Source organism: Ursus arctos, unplaced genomic scaffold, assembly GCF_023065955.2.
Source record: "Ursus arctos isolate Adak ecotype North America unplaced genomic scaffold, UrsArc2.0 scaffold_15, whole genome shotgun sequence".
Lineage (NCBI taxonomy): Eukaryota > Metazoa > Chordata > Mammalia > Carnivora > Ursidae > Ursus > Ursus arctos.
Genome location: NW_026622819.1, coordinates 61,873,171 through 61,891,359, shown reverse-complemented (window position 1 = coordinate 61,891,359; position 18,189 = coordinate 61,873,171). Strand labels below are relative to the sequence as shown.

General features: G+C 40.1%; 1 protein-coding gene across 4 annotated transcripts in view; it reads left to right on the top strand.

Annotated features, from left to right (window-relative positions):
* The first annotated feature begins 12,293 nt into the window (after positions 1–12,293).
* Positions 12,294–18,189, top strand: part of THOC3 (THO complex subunit 3) — a 198,702-nt gene continuing 192,806 nt past the window's right edge. For 3 of the 4 annotated variants that reach the window (XM_044388584.3, XM_057312341.1, XM_026511006.4), the window contains exons 1-3: positions 12,313–12,635; positions 13,407–13,563; positions 15,334–15,538. In XM_044388584.3, the coding sequence (XP_044244519.1) occupies positions 12,369–12,635; positions 13,407–13,563; positions 15,334–15,538 (629 nt within the window). In that variant the 5' untranslated portion in view covers positions 12,313–12,368. Of the gene's footprint in view, positions 12,636–13,406; positions 13,564–15,333; positions 15,539–18,189 lie in introns of all 4 variants that reach the window. The other variant, XM_026511005.4, reaches the window with a different exon arrangement.

The window sequence follows — 18,189 nt, the reverse complement described above, 5'->3', positions numbered from 1 at the left end:
TGTCGGAGAAATCACTGCCTGTGTTCTTTTCTAGGATTTTTATGGTTTCAGGTGTCACATTTAGGTCCTTAATTCATTTTGAGTTTATTTTTTTTTGTATGGTGTAAGAATGTGGTCCAGTTCTTTCTTTTGCATGTAGCTGTCCATGTTTCCCAGCACCATTTGTTGAAGAGACTGTCTTTTTCCCATTGGATATTCTGTCCTACTTTGTGAATAGTAATCGACCATGTGATCATGTGTTTATTTCTGAGCTCTCAATACCATTCCATTGATCTATGTGTCAGTTTTAGTGCTACTACCATACTGTTTCGATTACTATAGCTTTGCAGTATATCTTGAAATCTGGGATTCTGATACATCCTCTTTTGTTCTTTTCCAAGGTTGCTTTGTCTATTTGGAGTTTTTTTATGATTCCATACACATTTTAGGATTGTTCTAGTTCTGTGAAAAATGCTGTTGATGTTTTGATAGAGATTGCATTAAATCTGTAGATTGCTTTGGGTAATATGGACTTTTAAACAATATTTGTTCTTCTAACCCATGAGCATGGAATATCTTTCCATTTGTTTGCATTGTCTTCAATTTTTTTCATCAGTGTTTTATAGTTTTCAAAATACAGGTCTTCCACCTCCTTGGTTAAGTTTACCTCTAGGTGTTTTATTATATTAGGTGCGATTGTAAATCAGATTGTTTTCTTAATTTCTCTTTCTGCTACTTCATTATTAGCATATAGAAATGCAGTGGATTTCTGTATATTGATTTTGCATCTTGGAACTTTACTGAATTCGTTTATCAGTTCTAGTAGTTTGTGGTGGGGTCTTCAGAGTTTTCTATACATAGTATGGCTGACACCTTGATTTTGAACTCTGGTCTCTAGAACAGTGAGAGAATAATTTTGTTGTTTTAAGCCACAAAGTTTGTGGTAATTTGTTATGGCAGATCTCAGAAACTAATACAAGGGTCCTAGATATTCTCATGGAACACAGCTTGAGGAGGTCCCAAGACCACCTTCCTCAGAGAGTACATATGACAATATTCATGCAGGCATTGACTTTGTGCTCAAAGATAAACCCTAAACACGCTTCTTATGGGGATGGCTCCAGGGCTGTCAGCTGCTGCAAAGAGGTAGGCCTGGGTCTGGTCGTGCGTGCATGTGTGCATGTATTGTTTGTGTCTGGCGGAGTAGGTATGATGGAAATGAACATTCTCATTCCTTCCACTTCTGGTTCATTCTGGTTTCCCTTCAGTCATTTTCCTTGTTTGCCACTCACTGTGCTACTGTTTTCCACCACTGGCATCTGGGTCATCCTTTTGGTCTCACATGGAATATTTTACAGAAAGTATATATAAAACAAAGAGGTCTCATTATGAGTTGAACAATTGCTCTAAGATGTATTAACACTGCAGACACTAAAGATCCGTAAGTAGCAAGTATCCTTTTACTGTGTCTTGTTTTGACCATCTCAGATTTTACCGTAGCAATACCCTAAACATGTACTATGACACAAAGCCCCCTCAACTCTGTGTGACACTCAATAATTTTTCAAAAATGCAAAAAGTCACTGTTTTTAGGTTGGGAAGTGGAGAGAGCTGACTCAAGACTGGAGTCAATACTCATGCCTCTAGTTTTGAATCCAATTCCACCCCAATCCAGGAGAGCAACCTGAATGCTACTTGAAGACTATATAGAGACTTGCAAGCTCATATAGAGCGTGTTTTTTTTCCCTTCCAAGCTTTGATAAGACCTTCCCTCCCTTCCCTTTGTCATTTGTTGGGGAGGAGGGTAGAAGAATAAAGAAAACTGCTTTACCACCTCACCCCTGGAGATCCATAGTGTTCAGGCATTAATAGCCAAGGGCATTACATGCATGTTCCCTCTCATGCTCTCTCACACAGAGCTCTTTGTGCTCTCTCTGGGGTTGAGGTGGGCAGGAGGGAACTCATGAACACTTTTCATTTGGGACAGAGAAATGAACCAGTCCCCAGCAGCCTCCTTGACAACTCCTCTATAGGGAGTGAAAGATTTCTGAGATAAATTTTCTTCCTTGGAGGGGCTGGAGGAGGATTTTCTGGCTAAGTAGACGTGTACTCCCTGAGACGGAACCCAAGTGCATTGACCAGCACAGCATGTGGAACCTGGCATCTTTGACTCCCGGGAACATCAAAGGAGTTGCTGCTCTTTAAATTCCATAATTTTCTAAGGATATCTGTCTTCTTCTCTGATCGGCCTGCTTCTGCTTAGAAATTTCAGACCTTCAGAAGCTGTGGCACTTACTGCTTCATTCAAGGTAGGAGGTTCCGTACTCACAGGAATGTCCAGTTATGGGCTCCGTCTGGGCCTGGGGTTCCTCCTTGTTCTGACTCTCCTTCTGCACATGAGACATACACTTAAGCCACAGTCTCCCTTCTGGAATCAGGCCCTCGACGGTATCCTCACAACCCATAAAACCAGTTCTGGTTTGAAAAGGGCCTGAACTCTGTACAAAGGCTAACATCAATGTGGCTTTTTTCAGAGGACTTTGTTGACATTTGCTTTTTGCCTTGAACTGAAGCCGTTGAAGCAAAGGACTCCTTCTTTGTCTGAATTTACTTTTGTGAAGAGCCTGTCCCTTCTGTTGCAGGATCTGGAATGTCTTACTTCAAAGGTCTCTGCTAATCTGCTGTCCTGAGCAGGGTGGCTCTTTCCACTGGTGTGGGAGGTCCCCACTCTTGCATGTTCTTATAGAGATTGACATCATGAAGAGTGTGGGGTCATATGAGGCCAGCCTTTTCTTTACTCTGTGTTTACACTAAGAGATACGAAAGAATGAGCAGCTGGGAATCACATTATCCTCTCTGTAGACAAGAGGGATATTTATTATTCATGAACAATATGTCAGTAGTCTTCCACATTGAGTTCATGGATCTCTGTGTTCTTTCCCTGTTACTCATTTTTAAAGTGGAGAAAGACATTTTCTATTGATCCTCTTTGAAATATTCAAATAAAAAACTGCTTTCAATATGTGATTCTCAATGACCTTTCAGTTAGTTATTCTTTCCTTAAGAAGGGTGCAGATTCTCAGATGTAGAAGTGTAGTTTGCTCTATTAGGTAGGATTCTGGTCCTGGAGGCTAGAGCCAAGTTTTTGGCATCTCAGAGGCTTTTAGAAGATGATCATTGCTCTGCATTTTAGCCTTGTTCCAAGGGCTTGGCTGAGAGACCGATGATTCCGTATGGGAAGGGAACTGAAAAATAAGTATTTGAGGACTTTGTCCTGCTGTGGGTTTCCCAAATTTCTTTTTTGTTTTATCTCTTAAATTTTTATTTAAATTTGAGTTAGTTAACATACAGTACAATATTAGTTTCAGGAGAAGAATTCAGTGGTTTATCACTTACATACAACACCCAGTGCTCATCATAACAAGTGGCCTCCTTAATACCCATCACCCATCTAGCCAGTCCCTCAACCACGTCCCTCCATCACCCCTCAGTTTGTTCTCTATTGTTAAGAGTCTCTTATGGTTTGTTTCCCACTCTCCTTTCCCCCCTTCTCATATGTTCATCTGTTTTGTTTCTTTAATTCCACATATGAGTGGAATCATATGGTATTTGTGAGATCATATGGTATTTGTCTTTCCTTGATTGACTTATCTCACTTAGCATAATACATTCTAGCTCCACCCACATCATTGCAAATGGCAAGATTTCACTCTTTTTGATAGCTGAGTAGTTTTCCATTGTATATATATACACCACATCTTCTTTATACATTCATCAGTTGATGGACATTTGGGCTATCCCCATAGTTTGGTTATTGTTGATAATACTACTATAAACATTGGGGTGCATGTACCTCTTGCAATCTGTATTTTTTTATCCTTTGGGTAAATATCTGGTAGTGCAATTGCTAGGTTGTAGGGTAACTCTATTTTTAGTTTTTTGAGGAACCTCCAAACTGTTCTCCAGAGTGGCTGCACCAGTTTGCATCCCCACCAACAGTGCAATAGAGTTCTCCTTTCTCTCCATCCTCGCCAACACCTGTCATTTCTTGTGTTGTTCATTTTAGTCATTCTGACAGGTGTGAGGTGGTATCTCATTGTGGTTTTGATTTGTATTTTCCTGATGATATGTCTGTTAGCCATCTTTGGAAAATGTCTGTTTATGTCTTCTGCCTATTTCTTAACTGGGTTATGTGGTTTTTGGGTGTTGAGTTTGATAAGTTCTTTGTTGATTTTGGATACTAACCCTGTTTCAGATATGTCATTTGCAAATATCTTCTTCCATTCTGTAGGCTGCCATTATAGTTTTGTTGATTGTTTCCTTTGTTGTGCAGAACCTTTTTATCTTGATGAAATTCCAACAGTTCATTTTTGCTTTTGTTTCCCTTGTCTCTGGTGACATGTTCGGTAAGAAGTTGCATGGCCAAGGTCAAAGAGGTTGCTTGCTGTGTTCTCCTCTAGGATTTTGACGGATTCCTGTCTCACGTTTAGGTCTTTCATCCATTTTGAATTTGTTTTTGTGTATGGTATAAGTAAGTGGTCCAGTTTCATTCTTCTGTATGTTGCTGTCCAGTTTTCCCAACACCATTTGTTGACAAACAATTATAAGACAATATTATGAAAAATTATGTGTTAACAAACTGGACAATCTGGAAGAAATGGACAAATTCTAAACTTCTTAATTATCTACTCCAGGACTTCAGAATCCAGAGATTTTCCCCTGGAGCTCTCTATACAGCCACCTAGATTTGACTGAGAGCCTTGAATAGAAGCCCTAGTTGCCACTCTAACCTCTGCCCAGTCTGTGCTGTTCCCCTAGAAGGATGATGTTCTAATATTTTGCAAGAATTTCCATCTCATGTTATCTTTCTGTGCAAATTGCTTAGTAAAGTTTTACTAAAGGTTTTCGTAAAGGGAGAAGAACAGATAAAACAAGAGTCAGTGTGTTCTGGGGGTTAGGTCTAGGGATCTCTTACTTGATTTATATCTTTATTTTCCACAGATATTAATAAAAATGACTAGTTTTGGCTGCATATATTTGGTGGTCTGTCATTAGGTGCATAAATGTTTGTTATTGTTAATCTTTAAGCTGTATTGAAACTTTTATTAATACATGATGTCTTTTGGCTCTTGTAAACTTTTTTTGATTTAAAGTTCATTTTGTTTGATACTAATAAAGCCAACTTGCTCCCTTTTGGTTACTATTTTCGTGGGTTATATTTCTCCATCCTTTCAATGTATTTATGTTTTTGGACCTAAAGTGAGTTCTTATAGACAGCATATAATTGGTTCATATATTTTTATCCATTCTGCCAATCTTTGTCTTTTGATTGGAGAGTTTAATCTACTTACACATAAAGTAATTACTTATAAAGAGGGAGGAACACCTGGGTGGCTCAGTTGGTTAAGTGTCCTGACTCTTGATCTCAGCTCAGGTCTTGATCTCAGGGTCATGAATTCAAGCCCAGTGTTGGGCTGTACACTGGGCATGGAGCCTACTTAAAAAAAAAAAAAGTAATTACGTATAAAGAGAGATTACTTCTGTCATTTTTCTGTTTGTTTTCTACATGCCTTATGGCTTTTTTCTTGGTCCCTCATTTCCTACATTACTGTCTTCTTTTGTGTTTAATTGATTTTTATCTCAAAATATCTAAATTTCTTTCTAATTCCTTTTGTATATATGCTATAGCTATTTTCATTGTAGTTACTCTGGGGATTGTATTTAACATCCCAAAGTCATAACACTCAAGCTTAATTTCAACAATATACAACACTCCGCTCCATTAATAGCTTTGTCTTTGTCATTTTTAGTTGTTGATATTATGGAATTGTGTGTCCCCAAACATAAACTAGTAACTCTTTTAAGTGCTTTAATTTCTTAATTTATGTAGGAAACTGTGGAGTTACAAAAAAGTTACAATAACAGTAGCTTTTAGACTCATAATTTTAAAAAATGTATTAGTCTCTTAAATCATGTAGAAAACAAAACATGGAGTTACCAGCCATTGTTACAAAAATACTAGCTTTTATAATTGCCTGCATATTTACCTTTATTGAGATCTTTATTTCTTCATATTGTTTTGAGTTATTTTTTATTGTTTCTTCTTTTCATCTTGTAGGATTCTTGAGCATTTCCTACAGGGAAGGTGTAGTGGTAACAAACTCCCTTAGCTTTTGTTTATCTAGGAATGTCTTAATTACTCACTCATTTTTCAAAGACAGTTTTGTTCGATGTAGGATTCTTGGCCTGTAAAACTTCTGATGAGAAATCTGCTCATGATCTTATTGAGGGTCCTTTGTATGTGATGAGTTGTTTCTCTCTTGCTGTTTCATGAGTCTCTGTTTGTTTGTATCCATTCTGGCTTTTGAAAGTTTGATTATAATCTGTCTTGGTGTGGTTCTTTTTGAGTTCATCTTACTTGGAGTTTGTTGAGCTTCTTGGATGTTTATATTTGTCTTTCATCAAACCTGGGAAGTTTTAAGCCATTATTTCTTCTAATATTTCTCAGCCCCTTTCTCTCTCTTCTCCCTCTTGGACCCCTATCATATGTATGCTAGTTTACTTGACAGTATCCCACAGGTTCCTTACACTCTGTTCACTTTTCTTCAATCTTTTCCCTTCCCTGTTTCTCAGATTCAATAATGGCCATGATCTTACCTTCGGGTTCATTGTTTCTTTCTTCTGCCTGCTCAAATCTGTCTTTGAGTACCTGTAGGGAATTTTTCATTTCAGTTATTGTACTTTCCATCTCCAGAATGTGTTCTTTGTTTCTTTTTAGGTTTTCTATTTTTTAATTTGTATTTCCATTTTTTAAAAAGATTTTTATTTATTTGACGGAGAGAGACACAGCGAGAGAGGGAACACAAGCAGGGGGAGAGGCAGAAGGAGAAGCAGGCTTCCTGCTGAGCAGGGAGCCTAATGCGGGGCTCGATCCCAGGACCCTGGGATCATGACCTGAGCAGAAGGCAGATGCTTAATGACTGAGCCACCCAGGCGCCCCTGTATTTGCATTTTGTTCACACATCTTTTTTTCTTGACTTTCTCCATAGCTTCCTTTAATTCTTTGAGCATCTTTAACACAGTCGTTTGAAGGCTTTGTGTAGTGTATCTGACATCAGGTCTTTTTTTCATGGAAAGTTTCTGTTTATTATTTATTTTCTTTGGGACATACTTTTCTGTTTTTCTGTATAGGTTGTGATTTTTTTTTTAAACTGGACATTTGAATGTGGTAACTCTGGAAATAAAATTCTCCCAGTTTCCCAGGGTTAGCTCTTTTTGTTTTTGTTGTTGTTATTGTTTTTGTTTATTGTTCCTGTTTTTGATTGTTATAGGTTCTCCCTCTGTGAGGATCAGCCCGAGTATAAACTTAAGGTTTCTCAGGTCTTTTCTGAGCCTTTCTCTGGGCATGTGTTCACTTTCTAATTTTCCCCATATATGCAGTTGTTTTGGAACGTCCTGGTCTTTAATGCCTGGCTTCCAAAGGAAGAAAGAGTGAAAAACAAAAGGAGGGAGTAAAAAGTAAATCTCTTGGATGTCACTTCAGCTAGAGGAGAGGCTTGCAGCAAGGGGGAGGGAGGTATAACAACAATGGCTGCCTGCCTCTTGGCACCTCTGTGATCAGAAGTAGACATCAGCAATCAGCACAGATCCTTGATATTTGGAGGACAGAGTCCTTGTTGCCCACCCTGGCTCGAGCAAGCTGTGCTGGTTTTTTCAGACACATGTGCATAGCTGCTTGTCATGGGGCTAGAGATGGGAGACAGGTAGCTTCTGTTCCAAGAGTTGAAATTGACTTAAATTAACTGTAATTTACTGTCCAAATCTTCTTCTGGAAGTTGCAAGCTTTCAATAATCTCCAGAGTTCCAAAATACTTACGTCAGAGAGATTCTTCTAGTGAAATTGTGGTCTAGGTGGGGAGGCAGATTCCTGGTTCTTCTTACTCTACCATCTTCCCAGAATCTACTGCAAACAATTCTTACAGTAAGTAATGAGGTCATTTTTTTTTTTTTTGGTAATAATCTGCTTTAGTTCCCAATATTAGCTAGCTATATCATAGAGTTACAGTACTATCAGCTTCATAAGAAAAATTTTAAGCTCCTGAACTCGAGCTATGTATCCTTTCTGTAGTTTGATTTTCTCACTTGTCTGATAATTGTAATGAGTCTATCTTACCCAGGAGACCCAAACCTCTCCTACTTTTTGATGTGTCAGCTTGGCTAGGCTACAGTCACCAGTTATTTAATCAAATACTAACCTAGATGTTTCTGTGAAGGTATTTTATAGATGTGATCAAAGTCCATAATCAGTTATATAGAGGAGATTATTTTTTATTATCTGGGCAGGCCTGATTCAATCAGTTGAAAGGACTTTAAGCTAGGACTGAGACTCCCCTAAGAGAAGAAATTCTTCCTGTGGACAGTACCTTCCAGGTCCATGTCCAAGAGTTCCAGCATGCTCATTTTGATGGCGTGCTCTGTGGATTTTAGACCTGCCTGGCTAACACCAACAGTTTTGTAAGCCAGTTTCTTGCAATAAGTGTCTTAATATATATCTTCTACTAGTTTTCTTCTATGGTTGAACCCTGACTGATACACACCTACATGTTGAGGCTTTTCTTGGAGTGACAGGATCCTTCCTGTTTCCTTTTGTAACAACAGATCTCCAAGGTCTCCCACTATCAAAGGACTTATACTTCCAGCCTCCCTCTTTCTTTTCTTTTCTTTTAAAAAAGATTTTATTTATTTGACACAGAGAGAGAGAGACAGCCAGCGAGAGATGGAACACAGGCAGGGGGAGTGGGAGAGGAAGAAGCAGGCTCCCAGTGGAGGAGCCTGATGTGGGGCTCAATCCTAGGACCCTGGGATCACGCCCTGAGCCGAAGGCAGACGCTTAAGGACTGAGCCACCTAGGTGTCCCTCCCTCTTTCTTTTCTACTCTTCCTTTACTGCATGATGTCTCCCTTACCCCCTGAATAGTCCCTCTACACATCCTGTCATCTCTCATTCTATTATTTATGTCCTGATTCTGCCCTGAGTGACCATAAAAATCTAAAGACTCCCATATGTAAAAATATTCTTTGGAGTTTGAGCAAAAATCAGCTCCTGAAGGAGAATTTTTGGTGACAAAGGGACTATAATAACAGTCCATCAACTATATTCTTCAAAAAATGTAAATATCATAATAGTTACAGAAATGCTGGAGGATTTTTATAGATCTAAGGAGACTAAGGAGACATGATAACTTAATACAATATCAGATCCTAGACTAGATCCTGAACTGGAGAAATGCTCTAAAGGATATTACTGGCTAAACTGACATCATTGAAATACAGACAGTAGATTAAGTTCTATGTTACTGTTCAAGTTACCAAAGTTGATAACTATACTGGGGATAGGAAACAGAATATCCTTGTTCTTAGGTAATAGTCACTGAAAAATTTAGGGGTAAAGTATAATGATATGTGCAACTTACTCCCAAACATTTAGGCCAAAGATATGTATAGGTATAGAGAGAGCAAGTGGAACAGAATTTCAAAACTAGGTGAATCTGGGCTGTAGGACTAGCAGCATTCTTACTATCTTTGCAACTTTTCTGTACATTTGATTTTTTTCTAAATACAAATTTAAAAATATGGTCCATGCTTCTGTTCCCCTGAATTTTATCTCTCCTTTGAGATTCTCTGGCTTCAATCACATAGCCCCCACACATATGCTCTTCCAACTTCAAAACAGTTGTATTACGTTCTGTCTCAGTGAAGAGCAGCAGGATATACTTATCACAAACGAGGTTCTAACATTTGTGTTTACAGAACATAGAAAAAGAACACAAAGGAAAGTGAAATAGAAAACACACATAATGTACAAAAATACAAAATTAATATAGAAATACAAAGAATTATGTTTGTAACATGGAGAGTCCAGGTACTGAGAATCAGAATGTAGATTTTGGAGTCAGGAGCAGCTGACTGTCCGATAGCAGCCGTGTGATCTGGAGCAGGACAGTTTGCCTCTTTGTTCTTTAGTTTCCTTATCTGGAACCCAGAGATAGAAATCCATGGTGTAGGTAGGAAAAAACAATGCTAGCATATGAAGACAATACCTGAAAGTAAAAGTTTAAGGAGGGAAAACTAGACACCAAATAGTCTCCTACACTAAGATTTTAGTGAGCTTCACTGATATTCTTCGGAGTCTAAAAAGCTTTGAAGTCTACAAGAAGTTGTGGTTGTAGTAGGGTACAGAAAGGAAATGGGGAAAGAGAAGGGCTCCATTTACTAAGGCCTTTCTCAGAGCTATGTGCTTTACATGTGGTCTCATTTAGTATTTAGGATCTTAAGACACTCTCTTATGCTGCTGATGGAAATGGGGATTGTTAGAATGCCTTCATAGATATTTTGGCAATATCTGTTCAAATAAAAGAGTGCATATGTGCACAATGAAATTTGTATAGGCATATTTACTGCAGTATTCTAAAAGCAAATTCATGGGCACTAAATACCCATTAAGGGAATCAGCTGAATGACACATGCGTGTCATTGAAGACTACATCCATTAAGAAGAATGAGACAGATGTATATACTGATAAATTATTTTTGTGTGTACCATAGAAAACCAGTTATGTAAGGAAGGCTACCATTTTTTCTGGGGATGGAGTGGTGGTGTAGGAAGGATATACACAGACCTATCTACCTCTCCAAAGGTGCTTTAAACATTTAAACTATCTCTGGAAGACCACACAAAATAGTTAATAATATTTTTCAGAAGGTAAATTTGGGGACACAGGAGGTAAACTTACTTTTCACTCTATTCCCCTTTGTACTTTTTACATTTGTTACCCAACTGCTCATATTACCTTAAAAAATATATATATATTTTTAAGTAGGCTTCACACCTAGCATGGAGCCCAGCGAGGGGCTTAAATTCAAGACCTTAAGATCAAGACCTGAGCTGAGATCAAAAGTTGGATGCTTAACTGACTGAGCCACCCAGGTGCTCCCCGCAAAATTTGTTTTTCCAGCCACCTGCTTATCACCAAAACCCTGCCCCAGCCCACAGTCCTTCTCCAGGGCCTTGGTTGGCGTTGGCAGCTCATCAGTGATTTCTTCAGCAAGAAACTGCTGTACTTGTGGTTTAAGGTAGGCATGAGAAGGATATGAATAACCCAAGGAGAGGGGTCACACAGGTGGACATTTACTTTTTACTCTGTATCTTTTATGTTTTTGCATATCTGATCATGTGCTTGTAGTGTTGTGGGATCATTGAGCATGATGGTCAAGAAAGAATTCTTGAGACGTTTTACGGTGCAAATTAGTAAGTTTATTTAAATGGCATGGGGAATAGGGCCTGTGGGCTGAAAGATCTGCACTTTTGCTGTATGAAGCTGGTGGTTATATGCTTAGTGATCAAGGGGGTCAGGATGTGCAGGGAGTTTTAGATCATTAAGGTTTTCTTCAAATTTCTACTCATAAAACTATTTTCAAAAGATTTCTCTGGTGCTTATCATTCAGCTTGATATTTAACTATTGGTGAGCTATACAGGCAGTCATGAGACCTTTTAAGAATATAGCAACCAGTTCGCATTTCATCCTTATTGAAACTCTGCAGGCTGTAGATCAGCCTTCTGAACTAAAGGTGAACATTTTTCTGCTTCTGTCCCTCATCAATACCATTTAAAAACCGGAGAATTTGTTTATTTAAAGACATCCCCAAACCCCTTCTCAATCCCTCCCCTCCCCTCTCTGGACCCCGACAAACCTCTAGTTGAACAGCCGGTCCTTCTCCAGCGGGAGAGTCCAGGGCCTTCTGCTCTAAGGGAGGGGACTGAGAGGTGGAGATCGCCCTGGAAAAAAACGTGTTTTGTTGATGGGGAATTGAGGTTTGGAAGGATAGCGTTGGCTTTTTTTTTTTTTTTTTAAGATTTTATTTATTTGACAGAGATAGAGACAGCCAGCGAGAGAGGGAACACAAGCAGGGGGAGTGGGAGAGGAAGAAGCAGGCTCATAGCAGAGGAGCCTTCTGTGGGGCTCGATGCCATAACGCTGGGATCACGCCCTGAGCCGAAGGCAGACGTTCAACCGCTGTGCCACCCAGGCGCCCCGGCTTTCCTTTTAATTGAACAGGGATACAAATACATTTACCGGGCAGTAGGTAAGGGGGAAATAGGCCTTAAAAACCCCAGAATCATTGACTGTGAAAGAAACTTAAATTGTAATCGTTCTCGTTTGAATAGGGAGCGCGCGCGCTGCATGCCGGGATTTGTAGTCCCCTCCCGGTTGGCCCGTATTGCGGCTGTGCAGAGCAGAGCCGCTCTTCCAGGCGCATGCGTGCGGCGGCGGCGGCAGGACTGACTGTGCCGAAGTGGGGGTAACAACGCGGGCCAGCGGGAGCTCGCAATGGCGGTGGCTGCGGCGGCCATGGGGCCCTCGGCGCTGGGCCAGAGCGGTCCTGGCTCAATGGCTCCCTGGTGCTCAGTGACCAGCGGCCCAACACGCTACGTGCTAGGAATGCAGGAGCTGTTCCGCGGCCACAGCAAGACGCGCGAGTTTCCTGCGCACAGCGCCAAGGTGCACTCAGTGGCCTGGAGCTGCGACGGTCGTCGCCTAGCTTCGGGGTCTTTCGACAAGACGGCCAGCGTATTCCTGCTGGAGAAAGACCGTTTGGTAAGCTGTCAGGGACCGGCCCAGGCCAGAGGGGCTGTGATAAAGCGAGGTGTGGTAATGAGGGAGAGAATGGGGGTGGGAGGGGGGGTGGAGGCGAGGAGCAGGGAGCGTTGTGGGGATAAGGGAGTTGTGTAGTGCATGCTAGAGGAGTGCGGGAGTAACAAGGGTGGTGGTTAGGGATCTGGTGGGGGTGTGGTGGAGAGGAAGATGGTGGTGGTAAGAGGGAGGTGGGGGTGCGAGGGAGTGTAGCAGTAAGGAGGTGTAAAGATGAGCGGGGAGTGGAGGCGAGGAGAGGATGAAGACTGGTGGCGAGGAGGATAGATGGGACTGGAGTGAGGTGGAGGTGTATGAGAGTGGTAGGAAGGAGTTGTGTGGTGGTGAGGAGTGGCTAGGGGCTGTGGTGGTGGGGTCCCTATGGTGTGAGGAGGGCCCCTTTGAAAATGATAGGGCTTCCTGTGGGAGTGAGCAAGAAGATTGGGAACCTTGGCGGTAGAGTAAGTGTGGAGAACCAGAAAGGAGGAGGAAGGCTACAGAGGGCAAAAGAGTAAGGGCATTGATGTGGAATCCAAACCTCAGAACAATTCAGAGTGATTGGAGAGGAAGGGAGGGGGTATTGGGAAGAGTTTCGGGGAAGGGGTGTTGAAGGATTTTTTTTTAATTGTCTGGATCTTTGTTGGCCACAAGGTACCTTGGTGTTTGAATAAGGTTAAGAAGTTACGCGTGGAGGCAGGTACTTATGTGTGAAGTGACATTTGGATTCTTTTCTTTCAGGTAAAAGAAAACAATTATCGGGGACATGGGGATAGTGTGGACCAGCTTTGTTGGCATCCAAGTAATCCTGACCTCTTTGTCACAGCATCTGGAGACAAAACTATTCGCATCTGGGATGTGAGGACTACAAAATGCATTGCCACTGTGAACACTAAAGGTGACTCTTCAGAGAGAGGGCAATAGGAAGATGAACTACTTATAGTCATTCAACAAGCATTTCCCAAATATCTTCTCTAAGTGTGGCCTTGTGTTAGGTATGGGACATCCTGGGCTGAATAAGACAATCTCCAGCTCCCAGGACCTGTACTAGGTTTAGTGCAGGGAGAGAGACGTGTGTTAAAAAAAAACCAAACCAAAAAACCTAACATAATATGATAGGGTTTATCTTTAGTAGAGAGGTCTATCAGATGGATACCTAGAATGGAAATGCTCAAGTCTGCCTTGGGGACAGGCAAGACCTCACAGAATTTGAGCACAGGGAGAGAGACGTGTGTTTAAAAAAAAAACCAAACCAAAAAACCTCACATAATATGATAGGGTTTATCTTTAGTGGAGAGGTCTATCAGATGGATACCTAGAATGGAAATGCTTAAGTCTGCCTTGGGGCCAGGCAAGACCTCACAGAATTTGAGCACAGGGAGAGGGATGTGTGTTTAAAAAAAAAACCAAACCAAAAAACCTAACATATATGATAGGGTTTATCTGTAGTGGAGAGGTCTATAAGATGGATACCTAGAATGGAAATGCTTAAGTCTGCCTTGGGGACAGGCAAGACCTCACAGAATTTGAGCACACACTTAAAATAGCTAATAGGGATTTAGTGGTCAGGGTATAGTGGGTGCATGAGGGGTCGGGAGCAGCTCTAGGAGGGAGCTGCATGTGCAGATATATGGAGAATTTGGGAAACTGCTGATAGGCTGAATGGCTGTCTTGGGAATGGATGGTCTTGGTGGTCTGGGAGAAAATGACCTGGAAGTTGTGCATTACATTTGTAGAATCTGTTCTTCACCAGGTATTGTCCTGTAAACCTTGAGGCCATTTATTATATTTTATTGACTAACGTGTCATGATTATAAGATGCACCAATATTTTATGTGTTGCTAGGAAAGAAAATAAAGTTTCTAGACAGCCATGATACACCAAAAATTTTGAGATGCATCCTGATGCATTTTAAGATACATTGTAGAGAATAAAGTGTGAAAATATATGCATCATAGAATTGATAAAGTTGATGAAATTTTTAATCCATGTGTTCACTGTGGGTCACTGGACTTTGTTGACAAGACTTGTCCCTAGAGGTGGAATGTTGTAGTGCTTTCTCCAAGTAGACAACTGGTGATGTGTGAGTGATTTAGGCGGTAAGGGGATAAACATTTAAAACTGGCTGTGTATATATTTTAATGCCTACCTGAAAAAAAGAACTAGCCCATAGAATTTATTGCTAAATGGGAAACTAAATTTATTTAACTAAAATTTTTTGAGTCAATTGTAAGAAAAATCTTGAGTAAAGAAATACAGCTATTAACATGGATAGGACAAAAATTGTGAAAGTAGCATGTGAATGACTGGAGTTTGGGAAATGCCGGTATAAGACTAAGAGGCTTTGGAGTCAAGTCTGGTTTAGATCTTGGCTCTATTACTTCATGACTTTGACACTTTGGCTCATCACTCATCTCTTCCATATCTTCATATGTAAAATGGGGATAATAAAGTGTCCCTTAGAGAATTGTGAGGACCCACAGGGGGAAATTTGTAGATGAAAGTACTGGACTCATAATCGGCGAGTAAGTAGTCATTCCCTTCTATTGACTAGGACCTTAGTGAATGAGGTTTGGAGATAGCTCTGGTCTTTGTAGGATTAAAAAAAAATAAACTTCTGCAGGATTATGGGCAAACAGTATCTTGCTGATTATATCTGGGTTTCCAGGGGAAAACATTAATATTTGCTGGAGTCCTGATGGGCAGACCATTGCTGTAGGCAACAAGGATGATGTGGTGACCTTTATTGATGCCAAGACACACCGTTCCAAAGCAGAGGAGCAGTTCAAGTTTGAAGTCAATGAAATCTCCTGGAATAATGACAACAACATGTTCTTCCTGACAAATGGCAATGGTTGTATCAACATCCTCAGGTGAGGGGGTTCTAGCTTAGGGACACTCATACCTTTCTTTGGGTGCTGTGGATACAGAGATGAATTAGATGTGAGTCTGTCCTGAAGGACCTTGAAGAAAAATGGGAATAAAGAGTCCTAACTTCTGTTGAACACCTTTGAGCCAGGCACCTTATATTTACGGAGTCCTCACAGAAATTCTGTGGGGTTGTTATTTGAGTCTTAGTTGACAGATGAGGATCTGGGGTTCAAAGAGGTTTAATCACTAGTCAGCTGGTGAGCACAAGAGCTGGATGCACCTTGAATTATGGCTTAATTTGTACCCGTAAAGTCTCTGCTTAAATTTCCCTCCAGGGAAGCCATCTTCATTACTTTCCTACCTCCCCAGGTTAGAAGCTTATTTTATGTACTTCCTGTTGGAAGCATTTCTCATTCTATATTATAATTACATGTTTTTTTTTTTTTTTTAAGATTTTATTTATTTACTTGCCAGAGAGAGTGTTTATGTACAAGCAGGGGGAGCAGCAGAAGTAGAGGGAGAAGCAGGCTCCCCACTGAGCAGGGAGCCCAGTGCAGGGCTTGTTCCCAGGACCCGGGATCATAACCTGAGCCAAAGGCAGACGCTTAACTGACTGAGCCACCCAGGCGCCCCTATAATAAATGTTTACCTATCTATATCTTCTAAACTACAAATTCAATGAAGGTAGGGACCACGTGTAACTTGTTTACTGTTGAATCTCTAGTGCCTACCTTAATACTTACTACACAGAGTTAGGATCTCTGTAAATATTTATTCTTTCTGTGAATGAATGAAATGTTGGGATTGAAATTCAGATCTGTCGACTCTGTTTCTGCTATTCTGGGTGGGCAATGCAGGGCAGTGTGAAATAGGTTGTTTTAGAGAGGCTCTGAGTTTGCTCTGGAATCCCAGGGAAAGAAACTTATATTGACTGTAGGAGTAGGGGATTGAAGGAGGCAGCTTCTGAGCTTGACCTTGAAAGCTGAGTAGAATTTTAAGAATCAGCAAAAGGGAACCATACAATGGACAAAACCGGTGTGAATGAACATGGCCTATATGGAGAGTAGTTGGTAGGTCAGGGTTGCTGGGAATGGTGGCAGATAAGGTATCTGAAGAGAGGGCCTGAAAATGGGAAGATAAAGTTGAAACACAATCTGGGACCAGATAATATAAAAGGCTGGAAATCTGTGCTTAGCAATTTGAATTTTATTCAAGTTGGGATTCTATAGCTTTTTTTTTAAGCCTTTATATTAGAAAATAAAACATATATAGAAAACTGCTTAAAACAACATATAGCTTAATGAACTGTTGTCTGTGTAACCCCACCCAGGTCAAGAGCTAGCAATTTGCTGGCCATCCCAGAAGTCCATCCATGTACTTTGTCTTAGTCATAACTCCCTCTCCTCAAGAGGAAACACTATCTTGATTTTTATAGCATTTCTTTATAGTTTTAGCTACCAAGTGTGCTTTTCTAGATACTCTAGTTTTGTCTGTTTAAAAAAAATTTGTTGTCTTGTAAGTGTGTTAAACTACCAAGGTACTCTTCATCCTTCTTTTACTTACAATATAGCTGTTGGAAAACTAGACTGTAAATCTACAGAGATTCACCTAGTCTGGATTTTGCTGATTTTGAATGCTTACTTCGTTGTTGGAATACAAGATGCTTCCTCTCATTTCCTAATTGGTTACTTAAGAATGTAGTTGACTTAGAAAAGGAAGGATAAGTGCTTCTTTCCCTTTGTCATCAGATAATGAATTAGTTCTCTATCACCTCCAAAGATGATCAGCTAGGTTTTATTTTTAAGGCTTATTATACACTCGTATTTAAGCATGGTAGATGTGTTTCAGTCTGTTGGAGTAATTATCCTTATGGAAGCTCAAATTATCCCATCTTTAGCTAATGGGAGCCTTTTCAAGTTGATTCCTGAGTCATTTTTTTTTTTTTTTTTTTTACATAATCCTAGTGTTCTTCAGTTTGTTGCTGTCTGGTACAACAAGATATCCCAAGTTCATCTTGTATGTTTCCTGCCTCAGACCTTTAATCAGAAAATTCTCTAAGAATCCCTAGATTCTTTTTCTGAGAAATGATATTGGAGCTACGGGTGTCCATATTGCTGGTTTGGTCATATTTCTAGACCTTCCCAGTGGACAGAGCGAGGACATATATGTGTATATTTTTAAAGATAAAATATGTGAATTGTGAATTTATATTGATAATTTCCAAAATCCAGGACTAGTGGAATTTTACTAAACATCTTCTATATTATAAATAACTCTTTCTTTCCAAACTGAGTATTTGAGTATTCTGGTTCTCAAGGATACAAAGAATTACAGAATTAGAATATTCCAGTTATTTACTACCTTTTTCCATGTTACATGTAGGGATATCTCAGAATAACAGTATTACCACTACCACCACCAGTGTGATTACTAAAATAGTAAATTTTGCTTTTTGTGTTGCTTTCCTCATTTTTCTTCCATTAAAAAAATAGTTAATACTATATATATTATCAGAGTATAGAGCTACTACGTACAATGCCTTTCTTTTCCATCTACAGTTTCTACAAGAAGCTGTATATGTAATACTCATCACGAGTCCCATGCTAATAAGTCTCTGGTCATTTTGATTGTCAAAGTTCATTCTTTAGATTCC